The sequence below is a fragment of the Gossypium hirsutum genome, unplaced genomic scaffold (genome assembly GCF_007990345.1).
Source record: "Gossypium hirsutum isolate 1008001.06 unplaced genomic scaffold, Gossypium_hirsutum_v2.1 scaffold_252, whole genome shotgun sequence".
Lineage (NCBI taxonomy): Eukaryota > Viridiplantae > Streptophyta > Magnoliopsida > Malvales > Malvaceae > Gossypium > Gossypium hirsutum.
In genome coordinates, this window is record NW_024402911.1 from 24586 (window position 1) to 38094 (window position 13509).

General features: G+C 33.6%; 1 protein-coding gene and 1 pseudogene across 1 annotated transcript; both read right to left on the bottom strand.

Moving 5' to 3' along the window:
* Positions 1-207: 207 nt before the first annotated feature.
* On the bottom strand, positions 208-4348 carry LOC121226524 (uncharacterized; annotated as a pseudogene).
* A 4084-nt stretch (positions 4349-8432) lies between these two features.
* On the bottom strand, positions 8433-13504 carry LOC121226521 (protein PELOTA 1-like; the record flags this gene model as incomplete). Its single annotated transcript, XM_041110390.1, has 11 exons — positions 8433-8477; positions 9111-9149; positions 9266-9338; positions 9828-9934; positions 10105-10173; positions 10266-10298; positions 10450-10525; positions 11174-11249; positions 12347-12392; positions 13357-13413; positions 13493-13504. Coding segments are annotated over 11 exons (633 nt in total), but the record flags the coding sequence as incomplete, so codon positions are not given.
* Between the last annotated feature and the right edge of the window lie 5 nt (positions 13505-13509).

Sequence of the window (13509 nt, forward strand, 5' to 3'; positions counted from 1 at the left end):
AATGTTTTTTTAAGAGTTAATTGATTATTTTTTATTTAGTTCGAAAATTATTAGTTTTAAAAATATTTATTAAAAAAACTTTGAAGCTTCATCAAATAAAGTCCAAAAATCATAAAAACAAAATTGATTTTGTCAAAATAAAATTAACATGAAAAATTAAAACTGAATCAAATTATAATAGACAACTCAAAATATCCAAAAACCCCGTTCAAATCGAACCGAACTCAGCCTAATATAAACATGATTAATATGTCTAATCCACATCTTATTTTTGTTTAAAAATAATTATACAAAACATTACAAATGTGAATTGTCAAGTGTAACAACAAACACAGGTTAAATGAAATCAACAAATATGAAAATGAAAATTTCCTTATGAAAGTGATTAGCTCTCTCTTGCAATCTCCTGGTTCATGCTATATGCTATCTTACAACACAAAACCTTGGTATTCATGGTTACATAGGATAACAGAGCCTTGAGCTCCATCACGAAATCGATGTACAACAGCATATTTTTGCTTGCTTCATAAACCAATCACACCAGAAAGAAACTTTCAATCCCGACAGTGGTGTGGAGTAGGTACACAGTTGAGCCGGAAGAGGGATGGAACATAAAGGACTAGACACGTTTTTCTTTGTACAAAGAATACCAAGGATAGGAAAACGAATAACACAAACCTGTTGAATGCCGGCTCCTAAAGGTGACTGTGTGAATCAACAGGACTAAACTTAAAACACCCTTTTTTGCTTGCTTCCGGAAAAGGTCTGAAAAGACCCCAGGAAAATCTAGGGATACAAGGAGAGAACATTTGATTGAATAAATTCAGCAATGTTATGTTTGCCTTTCTGTTGTTGGAGATGGGGACTTAGCGGCTAAATCGCGAAGCAAAGACTGGGTGGCTACGAACTTCTCTCTCAGCATGACATTATAGTCATATAAACGTTGGAAATTCTTCTGTATATCAGACAACTCGATCTCCGAACCGGACTTCAATTCTGCATTGAGCAAGGAACAGGACTGAAATGAGTGACTTCAACATAAAACATGTAAGCTAAATAAAATAACTATCAAGGGTTTCGAAGAACACAAAGGCATACAGTTTCAGTTCATCACACGAAAGGTCTAGTTCATTTCAAAGAACATTACTTTGACATTAACTATACTACTCCGACTCTTTTAGTTTCATTTAAGCACTCGTCTATGACACATACCCAAGTACGATTATGGAGATATGACCTCTCAATACGTGAAAAACTTTGAAAAATTCGAACATACTCATATCAAGCACATATCCGAATTCAACACCCAAACCTAAATCGGAGTAACATAGACGATAAAAGTGCCATGATAATGGGCCAACATTGGTAGTTTAACTGAGAGGTCACTCTATTATAGGGACCTGATCAAATTAGTCCCTCTACTGTTAAAAAGAATCAAATAAGACCAAATCGGAATAGAGTATTTTAAAGTTTTTATGGTTCTATAAATGAAATATTTTCTTTGGAATTGAATTGCAATTGAAAAAATATATAATTTTCAAGACCTTTTTTATACAATAAATGTTAACTCTCTTACAATTTGGGCTTATTTAATTCTTTTTAATAGTATAGAGACTGAATTGATTTATTTAATAGAGGGAATAATTTGATCCGGTCCCTATGACCTCCCAGGTACTTTAACCTTCAACATATAGTAAGAAATCATCTTGATGTATTAATTATAGTTACGAGTTTACACGACAATCTTTAAACAATAAAGCAGTGATTCAAAAAGCATATCCCCCTAGCCCTCCACGACTTTTTTTCCTTCCCGGCATAGTGGAAAGTATAATTCCAAGTATGACTTGAAAAAAATCAACTCCAATTATGTCTTTTCATGCAACATGTGATGATAATGATAATAATCGTAATAGCTAAGTTCGTACCTAGTGTCGGAGGCGGTGGAATTATATCATCATCGAGAGCAAATGCTTGATGCTGGATAGCAACTGCATCTTTTGAACCGATGCAATGTTTCGTCTCAGCCTTAGCTGATCCACGTGTATTGTGTTTGAGGGCCTGCATATAACATTCAGGAAACTTGCGATTAGAAACCTATAGATCCAAAAGTTCGAGACAGATTACTAATGGTTTTACCCAAGGAAATATCAAACCCTGATACTCGTTACAGGTATGTTCAATTTTTTCTAGGTTTTTTTCCGGTAAAGGATTTCTCCAGTCCTCTCAATTTCGAAATTGAACAAACTGGTCACTCTAAAAAACCTAGAGCAATTTAATCCTGTCAATTCAAAAGTGAGCAACTACAGACAATTAATCACGATATGTTAATGTTTTCCATTAATTGTACATGATTTTGACTGGTATAATAATAAATTTAGACCTCAAACTTTACACATTCTGCCAATTTGATCCTAATTTAACAAATTTATCTTGCAACATTTGCGTAAATGTTAAGGCTGAATTTGTTCAATTTTTTAAAATTAAGCTCAAAATGACAAAATATGTAAACATCGAAGGATAAATTTGTAACTATACCAATCAAAACTATGTACAATTGACGGGAAATAGTAACATCGTGATTAATTGTCCTTAGTTGCTCACTTTCAAAATTGGCAAGGATTAAATTGCTCCAATTTTTTGAAAGGACCAATTTGCTCAATTTCAAAACTGAGAGGGACTGGAAAGGTCTTTTTACCGTTTCCTTTTCAGATATATTTGGAGGATCATTGGATACTCGACTCATGTTAGTACTTCAGTTTGGACAACCAACACAGTTTTAGGTAAACTACATTACTTGGCCATTGATAACAGTCATATTACCAAGTACAGGTAACTCGATTCTGCAGACATGTCAAAACAATTTGCATACTGGACTCACTTAAGAATGACTAGTAACTAAAATAAATTGCAGACATGTCAAACAAGATCCCTCGAGTGTTAACAACGATATTGATAGAATCTACCTTTTCACTGGAGACTTGCTTGTGAAAACTTAATTCTGTCTCACGTAGCTGCTTTCGCTTCCTCGATGACCCACCCCCACGAACAGATCCATTACAGGGCCCAATGGAAGTTGGAAACAACCATGACCAGGTTCTGCTTTAGAGTGGTTGTCAACATCCAATGCGCTGCAATTCCACGTGTACATGAGTATTTCTCACCTGGTAAAGAAAAGCACATTAGTGTACTGCAACTGTACTAAAGGACTAAATCAGAGAGAAATACTTGAGTTGATTAAAAAATAGGCTATTTGTTCTTATGAGAAAGAAATACTTTATCCAGTGTTCTTGACTTTCTTCTATTTCTGATCCTCCGTAAAATGCTATCTTCGTTGCGAAGCCGTTTATCTGAACTCACACTAAAAGTACATACCAAGCAGGTTATATACGAAATGTCGAATACTTCAAGCTCCGTTTTTTTTTTTCGTCATGATGCACAAATACTGAATATAAGCATTTTCAGTTCATCGAAAAGAAGGGTATTATAAAACGTAATATCATCAGTTCTTGACAATAGAAGGTCCTCGATCAATCTATACTTGAATCTTTATAATATATCCGGAAAATGAAGGGAGAACGTATAAAGAAAGAATGAAACGATAAGCTCATGAGGGACGCAACTTACTTGCACCAAGAGATAGAAAATATCCCATACTAATGCAATATAACCCACCAAGATCAGCAAGGAACCCACTGCAAGTAGAATAAACAATATTGCATTAATACAAGGAACAGCAACCGAAATTAACAAAATACGCAAGCAAGGAAAATTACTCACCAGCACCTATATATTTGATTTCGGTCTCAAGAGAGAAAGAAGTTAATATAAGTATGATAGTCATCATTAGCATCTCGAGTGAGGCTCGGAGCTGAGAAGTGTCACGCAAGACGACCCGGGGACGAATTCATGAAAGAGAGGTTGAATTAGCCTCAGATTTTTGCACTGCGGTATATACGGGGAAATAAATTGAATATCAATATGTTTGTGTCTGTCCCTCTGAATGTAACCGGGCTATTATCAAAGTTGCTACCATTCATCAATGTCCACTACGAAACTCACATGATCTCTCCTAATATGATCTTTCGCAGTTACATTGAACTGAAAACCTACAGCACTTGCAGGGCTGTTCGAAGATCGACAAATTGCCATGAAATGGACATAAAATCTGATTGAGTCGACAATTGCTGCACTTGAGAGTTATAGTTGGCCCTAAACTTGTATTATGACATGAAACATTGAGAATATCCGAAATAGGGAGAACTTTGTCTTCAAGGAAACCGGAACTTCCGGAAAGTAAAGTAGTAGGAGTCCGTAAATTCGAGCAACTCATACTAGAAACAGCGGTCATGTTATTGTTAATTCCAACTGCTTCATTTCCCTGAAGGAAGCTAAAAGGTCAGGGTGCATTTGTTCGTCATCCTTACGTTATCGTACTTCAATCGGTTCGATCTTTGCGATGTTATGCTAGAGTAAAAGCAAAACATAAGAATAGAATTTATAAAAGACGGTTCGATCCAAGCATGCAAAAGTTAATACATCTCTAAAACACATTATCAAGGACTTCTGATTAGCAACATAAAAATACAAGGTCACTCAACTTTTCAGACACTAATCTAACTCGAGCACCTATCAACCATATCATGTGCTCTACTCTCATTGCTTGAAATACCACAGCACATATTGAACATGGATTGAAAATGACCTCTAAGGTCCTTCAAATTAGAAAACATTGAATAAAAACTAAATATACCCATATAGATACACCACGGAACTAATAGCTTACAAAAACACTTAACCAGACTTTATGCTCTAATCCTAGTCATAACAAGAAAATCCACCATCCTATGTACGCTCAGCTCTCATTACTTGAAATATCCGCACATTTTTCCGAAAATGACCTCCCAAGATCCCCAAATACACTAAATACCCGTATTGGATACATACTATCGGACACTTACACCGCATCCAAAATCCAAATAACATATCTAATACATACTTGTTGACTGCAAAAAGAATCCCCACTTAGGAAAACACATATCAAATCCATTGGGCCCCCTAAAGTGGGAAAATTTCTGCTTTAGTCCCTCCAAATGTATAAAATCCTAAATGAATATAGTTAAAAATTTGGTAGTTTGGCACAAAAAATAGCTAGAATTTCAATTTAAGTCCATCTAGAAACCATAAAGATATAGACAATACAACATTGAAATGCATTTGGAGCATTTAAAAATGCCTCAAGTTCGAATCCTAGAAAGGCAAGATGCCTTTTTTTTTAACATTTCTAGTACATTAAAAAGAATTCATTACTGTAAGAAGACTTAAAAGAAGGGACAACCAGCCATGCCTAAGCATAAGCAAAGAAACTCCAAACGACTAATCCACACCTAATCTTAAACCAAACATTTCTTCCATCACCAAGCTTCATAACCTCAAAAAGAGCAAAAAAAGCCAAGAAGCACATCACAGCGTAGCTTCCAAGAAAACAGTTGGGTTGAGTAACTCCCGATTGAATCAATGACAAAATGTTCTTTGATCGAAATGCATAATAATCATCCCAGAACAGTTAATAGCTAATTCCCACAAAGTAAACAACTGTTGGCACAACATTGGAAAAACACCAATTGACAAGCACAACGGGTACCGTTGTACAAGATTGAGTTTTGAGGACAACTAGCCTTTTTTGTTCAAATAGCATGGTTGGGATTGGTTTTCGAAATGGGTTATTTTATCAATGGGACCTTCCACGTTTTTTTTGGGGTTTTTGTGACAAAGATTTGGGGCAAGGACTGGTCTGAAAGGGAAGGTGTTAGAAAACGTATGAGTTTGGGGCTCTGGTTTTTCCGTTAAAGAGAATCAAAGTGGAAACTTGGAAGGGAAGAGAAAGGGAAAGAAACGAATGTTTGGGACCATCTCCCTGTCCATGTGTTATTGTGAGCAAGATCCACAGGAATAAAAAAAGCTCTTTTTTTTCTTTTATTAATTATATGATTTTTTTATTATTTAAATGGAAAACTACTATGGAGACGCCTGTATTACTCAGAAATGAGGCATTAGTCCCTATACGTTAAATCAAAAAAAAAAAATTATAATATTCAAATTAAAATAGAGTTAATATTTACTATTTTAAAATTCTTTATTTTTTATAGAATTATTTTTTTATTTTTGGTTCTGTAAATGAAATCTTCGGTTTGAAATTAATTGGAAATGAAAAAAAATTTTCAAGACATTTTATAAGTATATTATTCTATTACAATTAACTTATTTAATTCTTTTTTAATAATAGAATATAATTTGATCAAGCTTATAGTTAGACCTCTCCAGTATTTTTAACCTTATATTTCCAATATTTTGCCTTGAATTATTTCTTCCTTCTATAAAAAAAAGTGAAACACGTATGATTATTGACTTGGTGTATAGGTGTAAAAGTAACCTGTTGTCGGTTGTGAATAAATACATTTGAAAATAATCTAAAAAATTATAAAAATATGTTGATCAAATTTTAACTAGATATCGATCGATTCATATTTGTTTACAGTATCTTAATTTTGTATTTTCTTCAATGATTTCTATTATTTTTAATTCAGTCATCTTAATCATGACGAAGTTAAATTCTAATTTATACATAAGTAAATGAGAATCAATTTAAATAACAAAATTTGAATCGATTTTATTATTTCGATTCTTAATGAATGTATTTTGGTTAATATCTAACCGAAGAATATTTATTTAAATTAATAAAATTAATATTTATAAAACTAATCAGAAAAGTTCTTTTTTTTCGTTTTATATATGTGTTCTTTATATATATATATACTCTATTTTACTTTATAAAGGTAAATACTAAAAGTCCCTGTATTAGGGTGAATTGTATTTTAAGATTTTATTGAAAAATAAATAAATCACCGTATTAATTATCTCTATATATTGCTTAAAACATTATAATTAAAAATCTATGTCATATATTTGTACTTTATAATATATAAGTACGTTTTTAATATTATATTAATCATGTTTTAAATGTTTATTATTCAATAATTTTTAAAATTTTATGTATTTATTTCATATTTGTATGTATGAGTGCCACATGGAGAGTTTGGGGGCCACGTTACAAGACTGTGGATTCAATGAAATACTTCAACGGTTGAGAAGAGCCAAATACTCTGCATTTTTTTGGTTTTTTCTTTATCATTTATTATGTTTCAATAAATAAAAAATTGAATCGAATATTAACTTTTAACAAAAAGAATTAATCATTTTCTTCAGTGGTTCAATAATTGGATTGACTTTAGTAAGAAATTTAATTTAAATGACAAAAAATAATATGTATTAAATGATATTAAAAAAATATAAACAAATAACTTTCATGATGGAATTGAGATTTGTATTATCAAGTCGATTAAATATTTAAACGAGAAATAAGAAAATTAAAATCCAAAACCAAGCTCCAATCAAATTTTTAAAATTGAATTGGTGGTCTCGATTTCTAGTTTAACTTATCCAACAATCATCCATTAAAGATTTATTTAACAAATATTAAACTAGGGTTTTATTTCCATAACACACTGAATGAAATAATGTACACTTCTAGAGTGATTAAATACTGCTGTATCTGATATGATACAGTTCAATACTGATAAACATATATATATATATGACGAAAAGGGGAGAAAATGAGTACAGTATAAATCTCGAGCCGGAACCGAACATATGCAGAAAAGGTACCCCTACATTCGATGTCTTCCAGATCCGGAAGAGGGGAAACGAAGGATGCCCGCAATGCCGGTCAGCTGTGCCAGTTCTGAAGGATGTGAAATGAGTGTAACGGAAATTAATATAAAGAAAAGACAAATGCAGCAACCGAATACTCACGTTCCCCTGATACGTGCATAGACGAAAAATGTGAGCAGTGCCCCCCCGAATTCTTACGAGTTCACCAACGACATACTTTTGCCTCGTAATTACTCCGATCTGCATGCGAAGTCAGCAATTAAATAACAAAAAGCTATGAAAGAAAGAGGCCGACCCGAGAATGATACAAATAGTGAACACACACCCCAACCTCTAATGTCATATAGATTTGGCCAATCCATTTAGCAGTCGTGTTTTGTTTTTCCTTTTACTGTGTCACTGGTGTAAATAACATGGTCAAAATCCTAAAATAGGACCAGATGCGTGTACAAAGTGACTATCCGTTCCGAGGTTCTACGTATTCATGCATAAGACATATTGCTCAGCAGCAGATAAATTGAATTAGCACAGCAATTTTTGTGTGCTTTCCATCAATCTCACAGTCAAATAGGATTCGCCATACAGCAGGATGGAAAAAATTATGTGCTACTTTTTCTTCATCTAAAAACTGTCCAAATATTGAGTTGATCATATGATATACAACTGAAGGGATCGTCGGTAATAGAAGTGTTTGGCTGCCTTCGCTAATGGGCATCTCCATGTTTTGGTCCTAGCTGACGTGCCGGATCCTTATGATAAAACCAAGCAATATAGTAAAAATAGCAATAGAATAGTTTTAAAACAGTATCGAGCCTTGTTTCGCCGCTCCAGTTCCTCAGCACTTCCTATAATTAATATTGAGTGGCACCAATTTGTACATTACATCCATTTGATGTTGTGCCTGCATCATGGTGTCGTGAGAGAGTCATATTTTTTGGTTACTATTCATGACACCATGAACATCAATTCAGACACATTCATTTGTGCAGCATCTTCATTCAGAATCATGTCCTTTCGTTTATAATGTTTTAAAGTGTAATAAAATACTTAATATTCACTTCTAATTAATCAACTAAAAACATTGTATACAATTATATATGTTTGGCCAGCAGATCATTAACCCAAACTACTTAATTACCATGAAAAGGCCCAAAACACAATTAACCCATAGCCCATCGTTAAGTCACTCTAGTCATTGTTATTGGGCTCTGTTTCATAACTAACCTTCACTTTCACCATATATTAAAAGATAAACCACATTTCGACTTTCATTCTCTTAATGCACGTAAGAACATATTAACAAAAATGAAAGTACCATTAAGTCATTCTAAACACGGAATACAACCAAAAAATAGTGTAGAAACACTAAGTTTGAACCTTACATTTGAAAGCATGTTGAAGAAATCCTTGAGTGCTCGGACCTGGTAAAATTAGGGAAACAAAGCATAAAAAGCTGTTATGAGAAGAAAGAAATAAAAACAAGGAACAACCAATGAATAAAAAAATAAAATTCTTAGCCTGGTATGGTTTTTAATACCTCTTGCGCTGCTTTGGTGTCTTTTATCATGCTCATAACATTTGGGGCATCCAAGACTTCTCTCAAACTATGCCTGCATTACAGTTAAGTTACACTAAGATCCATATTTCAGATTTGTACTAAAGCTCTGAAATAAAATAGCATCAGTTAGAAAATTTATAAGGGCATCTGAATTCACTAAGGAATATAGGTAAGACAAATGAAGCCATCAACTTTTACAGTCCAGTTACCAGATCGGAGCATTTCAGAATCCCCATATTTTATTGAAGATCACAAAGTAGATGGACTTCGTTCTATAGAGTTCTTAATGTGTAGACTAGTATATTCTAATGCCAGATTTTTCAAAATAGATACTGAATGCAAGGTAAGTAAGTAGGGAAGCAAAGAATATAATGTGGTTCACTAAGAATGTACAAGGAAATTCTCAAGACACAGAATATAGATGTCCAGAAATAATGGAACTGTTAATATATCCCCAGATAAACGTATTTTAGATGCGAGGCAAATTTACATTGCCCATTACAGTTAGCAGAGTAAAAGCTGAAGCAGAAAGCGAACTTACTTATATCCGGAGCTTGTATGAACAAGAATTATTCGCGACTTATTCTCAATAATTGGCCTCAATTGTCTTCTTTCTGCCTCCAACATAAGATGACGATGGAACTGTTCCTGAAACATATCAAAGAAATAAAAAAGATAACAAAGCCAAATGTAACACATGTTTAAACAGAAAATTGCTGTAAAATGTCTTTCCATGAGTTATTGTCTAAGGAAAATTAAAGTAAACGAAGAATCAAGGCAATTAGAAAGGAAATGAGTTAAAAGGCTTTGTCTCAGACCTTTGTGAAGCCAGGACTAGCAATAACAGCACAGCGAACAACATTGAAATCCACATGTTTGAGGAAAGCCTATTCAAAGATGCACAAAAACAACTTAGAAATAAAATAAACGCACTTAAAATCATATAAAACAGTGATATTACAATTCAAGTATAACTGACCTGTAGAACATTCTCAAAGAACTTCTTCAAAGCCTGTAGAATGTTAAAAAGAAATCAATAAGTACACAAAGTAACAAGGTAAAGAACAAAACCCAATTCTCATTACATGATCTCAAAGGTACAGGGCTTTCTAAATCAGAAATAAATTCCAAACCTATAAGAATAATTTTTTAAAAATACATACCGATTCATAACCAGCAATGGCAGGTCCATGCTTACGAGGAATTGAAGTTTCAATCCGTGAACGGGTACTTGTCATACTATTGTACATACCACAATGGTAGTAGGTTAAAAATCTTGTACACCATTAAATACTAAAGAAATTAACATTTGAAAGTCAAATATGCAAGTAGCAGACAGGAACTCGATCAAGCAGACGTGTAACAGCATCTTCTCATGAGTAATACTTTGAAAAGGATGATTTAAAATGAAGGTTCACGTACTTCCTAAATGCAACCTATGATTTCATTCCAAACAAAAAAACTTGCAACTGATGAATTCTACTTCAGAAAGGACTGGTCACTTGCTCCCAACACTCTTATACACTTGCCCAAAATCTTCTCCTGACAATTTACGTCAATACTTAACAAAAGTTTAAGAGACAAAAATACAACCCTGTCTTTTCTAGAAAGAAATGCTACAAAGAGGACTACTACAAACCAGAAGAGATTCTCAAGTTACAAAGCGGAATACTTTAGCATCCTTATCACCAAAAAACTGAAACACCACAAATCATCCCATAGATGTCAAACGCCTTTATTAAATGATTTTTTGAACTCCACATCTTAGATTTCTAGGGATGTCAGGCACCCAACAAAGTAAGGGATAATCTCCCAACTTCATATTATCACCTTAACAAGCATATAAAACAAAGTACCAAATTCATTCTTCAAGTTAGTCGCACATACCTTTTACCAACAAGTAAAATATTTGCTAGCCCTTCTTGCATTAGTACCACAGCCAGATCTGCACTCGCACCAGGATCTGAAATATATTAAGCAGTAATTGCAAAGTTAAATCATTCTCGTTAAAAACCTTTCAAATAGAAAAGTGATGCAACCTAAATTTGCATTACTGAAGTTGAGACACAGAAGACAAACTACAGAGCAAATGAAGATACAAGAAGACAAAACCATATTTTAGGAGAAAGGCAAGAAACAAAGGGGGGAGAAGAGAAACACAACTTATTCAACGATTAGAAGAGATAAGCAGATTGACAAAGACACTGTGACAAGTAACAAATATAAAGTAGGAATGTCATCATTTTAGTATTTTTTGGTTGAAGCCTGAATTTGTTCCTCTATTATTTCAGTTCTGTTGGTTTAGTCTCCTCTACCTGAATTTTAATGGTTTTATTCAATAAAATGTAATTTAAGAACAGTTGATAACAAGATTAAAGCTTTACAGTTAAATTAGGCCACATGACTACTTTTGTTGATGATAAAACTTTATGAGGTGGTGCTGATTAGTACTATAAATATTTTTAATAAAAAAGTACAAAAGCATTTTTTTGGAATTTCTAAGCCAGGCAGGGTCACTTTAGATTCAAAATCGGACTGGACAAGTTTTTGGGTATGGTGATAAAATGTTAATACCAGGACTAAAACCAATAGCTTTTCCAGCTTTATCTATATGATGACATGTGATAACATTTTTAGACCCATGTGATTGCATGGTGGTACAAGGTTAATACCAAGCCTAAAATCAACAGCACCAAATGAAGGAATCAAACCTAAATTAATGCCACAAACTACCAGTTTAACTGACACAAGATATGCCAGTCTGTTACTAAATAAGAACTCGCAAACAGCCCTAATCATGAACTCTTTAACCGTAGTTGTGAAGCTATAAGAGATTCTTTCCCCTTCTTATTAAAATCAACACTTTAAGCTGGAAGTGCAGAGGTAAATCAGCTAAAAATTCTCTGATCATAGAAAACACTTCTCAGAAACACTAACCAAGATAACAGGAATTTGCCATCAAACACAGATGAAACTCAGAAATCAGCTCTAAGCACAATAATAGCAAAGATGCTTTCTTTCTGTAGCAATACAGACAATTGGAGAAGTCAGACTACATACCAGAGGCCTGTCGGAGAACATCTAATGCCAATGAGTCCCATATTTTCTAAAATATGCAACAAAAACTCCACAATTCAGTGAGAGTATCAAATACTTTGAAAGAGAGAAGACAGTACGCTTTAAAGAGAAACAATAACAGAAATACTAGTAATAGATGAACAACAATAAGACTAATAAATAAAACAAAAGCTCTGAAGAACATAATCCAAGCAACTAGCTAATATTATGTGCAGAGATAATGACATTCCATCAGGTCCATGAATTACAAAAGAAGACTTTTGTTGAAGAACATAATCCAAGCAACTAGCTAATATTATGTGCAGAGATAATGACATTCCATCAGGTCATGAATTACAAAAGAAGACTTTTGTTCAGAAGGGTATAAAAGAAATAACGGCTACGGGGAATATAACTAGAAGTTTAGTCAGTATTTAGTGTTGCAATAAGGATAGGCAAGAATCACAATTAAGATTTCTCAATGATTTCTATAATTTGGGCATGATTCATTCCACATTTTCTTGCTTTCTATAACTTGAATAAAACTAGATAATGTTGCTTTCTTGTTTAATCAGTTTCTAAATGTAGTTTCAATAAGCTATTTTACTTTTCAAGCTTATGTCCATGCCTTTGACCTCTGTCAACTATCCCCTCTCAAAGATTCTTGATGGCCCCCATCCCTCTTTTCTAACACCCAGCCAGAGACAGAGATACATCTTTCCGGTCAGAAATGTACATACATGGCATATCTCTAAAAACCAAAACATGTAGAACATAAACAACACATCATTCATACAATATCAAAGATTCTCTAACTATACAGGAATATGTGCGCCGATGAAGTGTAGCACTAGAGCAACATTCATAACTATCACAGTAGAAGTTTGCTTACTGAAGTCTGTGAGAGATGCCTAAAAGCATACAATTTTTATATCGCACAGATATAGCACCAAAGCAAGAGGACAAACAGGAAAAGATACAATGATATAGACCATTCCAAAAAGGTTAGCTACCTTTCTTAAAACAAAAGGTCGCTGAAGCTCAAGTTCGAGAGTATGGAATTGTCCTATCTGCAACAAGATGATGATGCATTTAAAAGTAAGAAGAAGAAAAAGGAGGGAAAAAGGGACAAATCTATGGTGCACCTACCTTAACATGCTCATTCT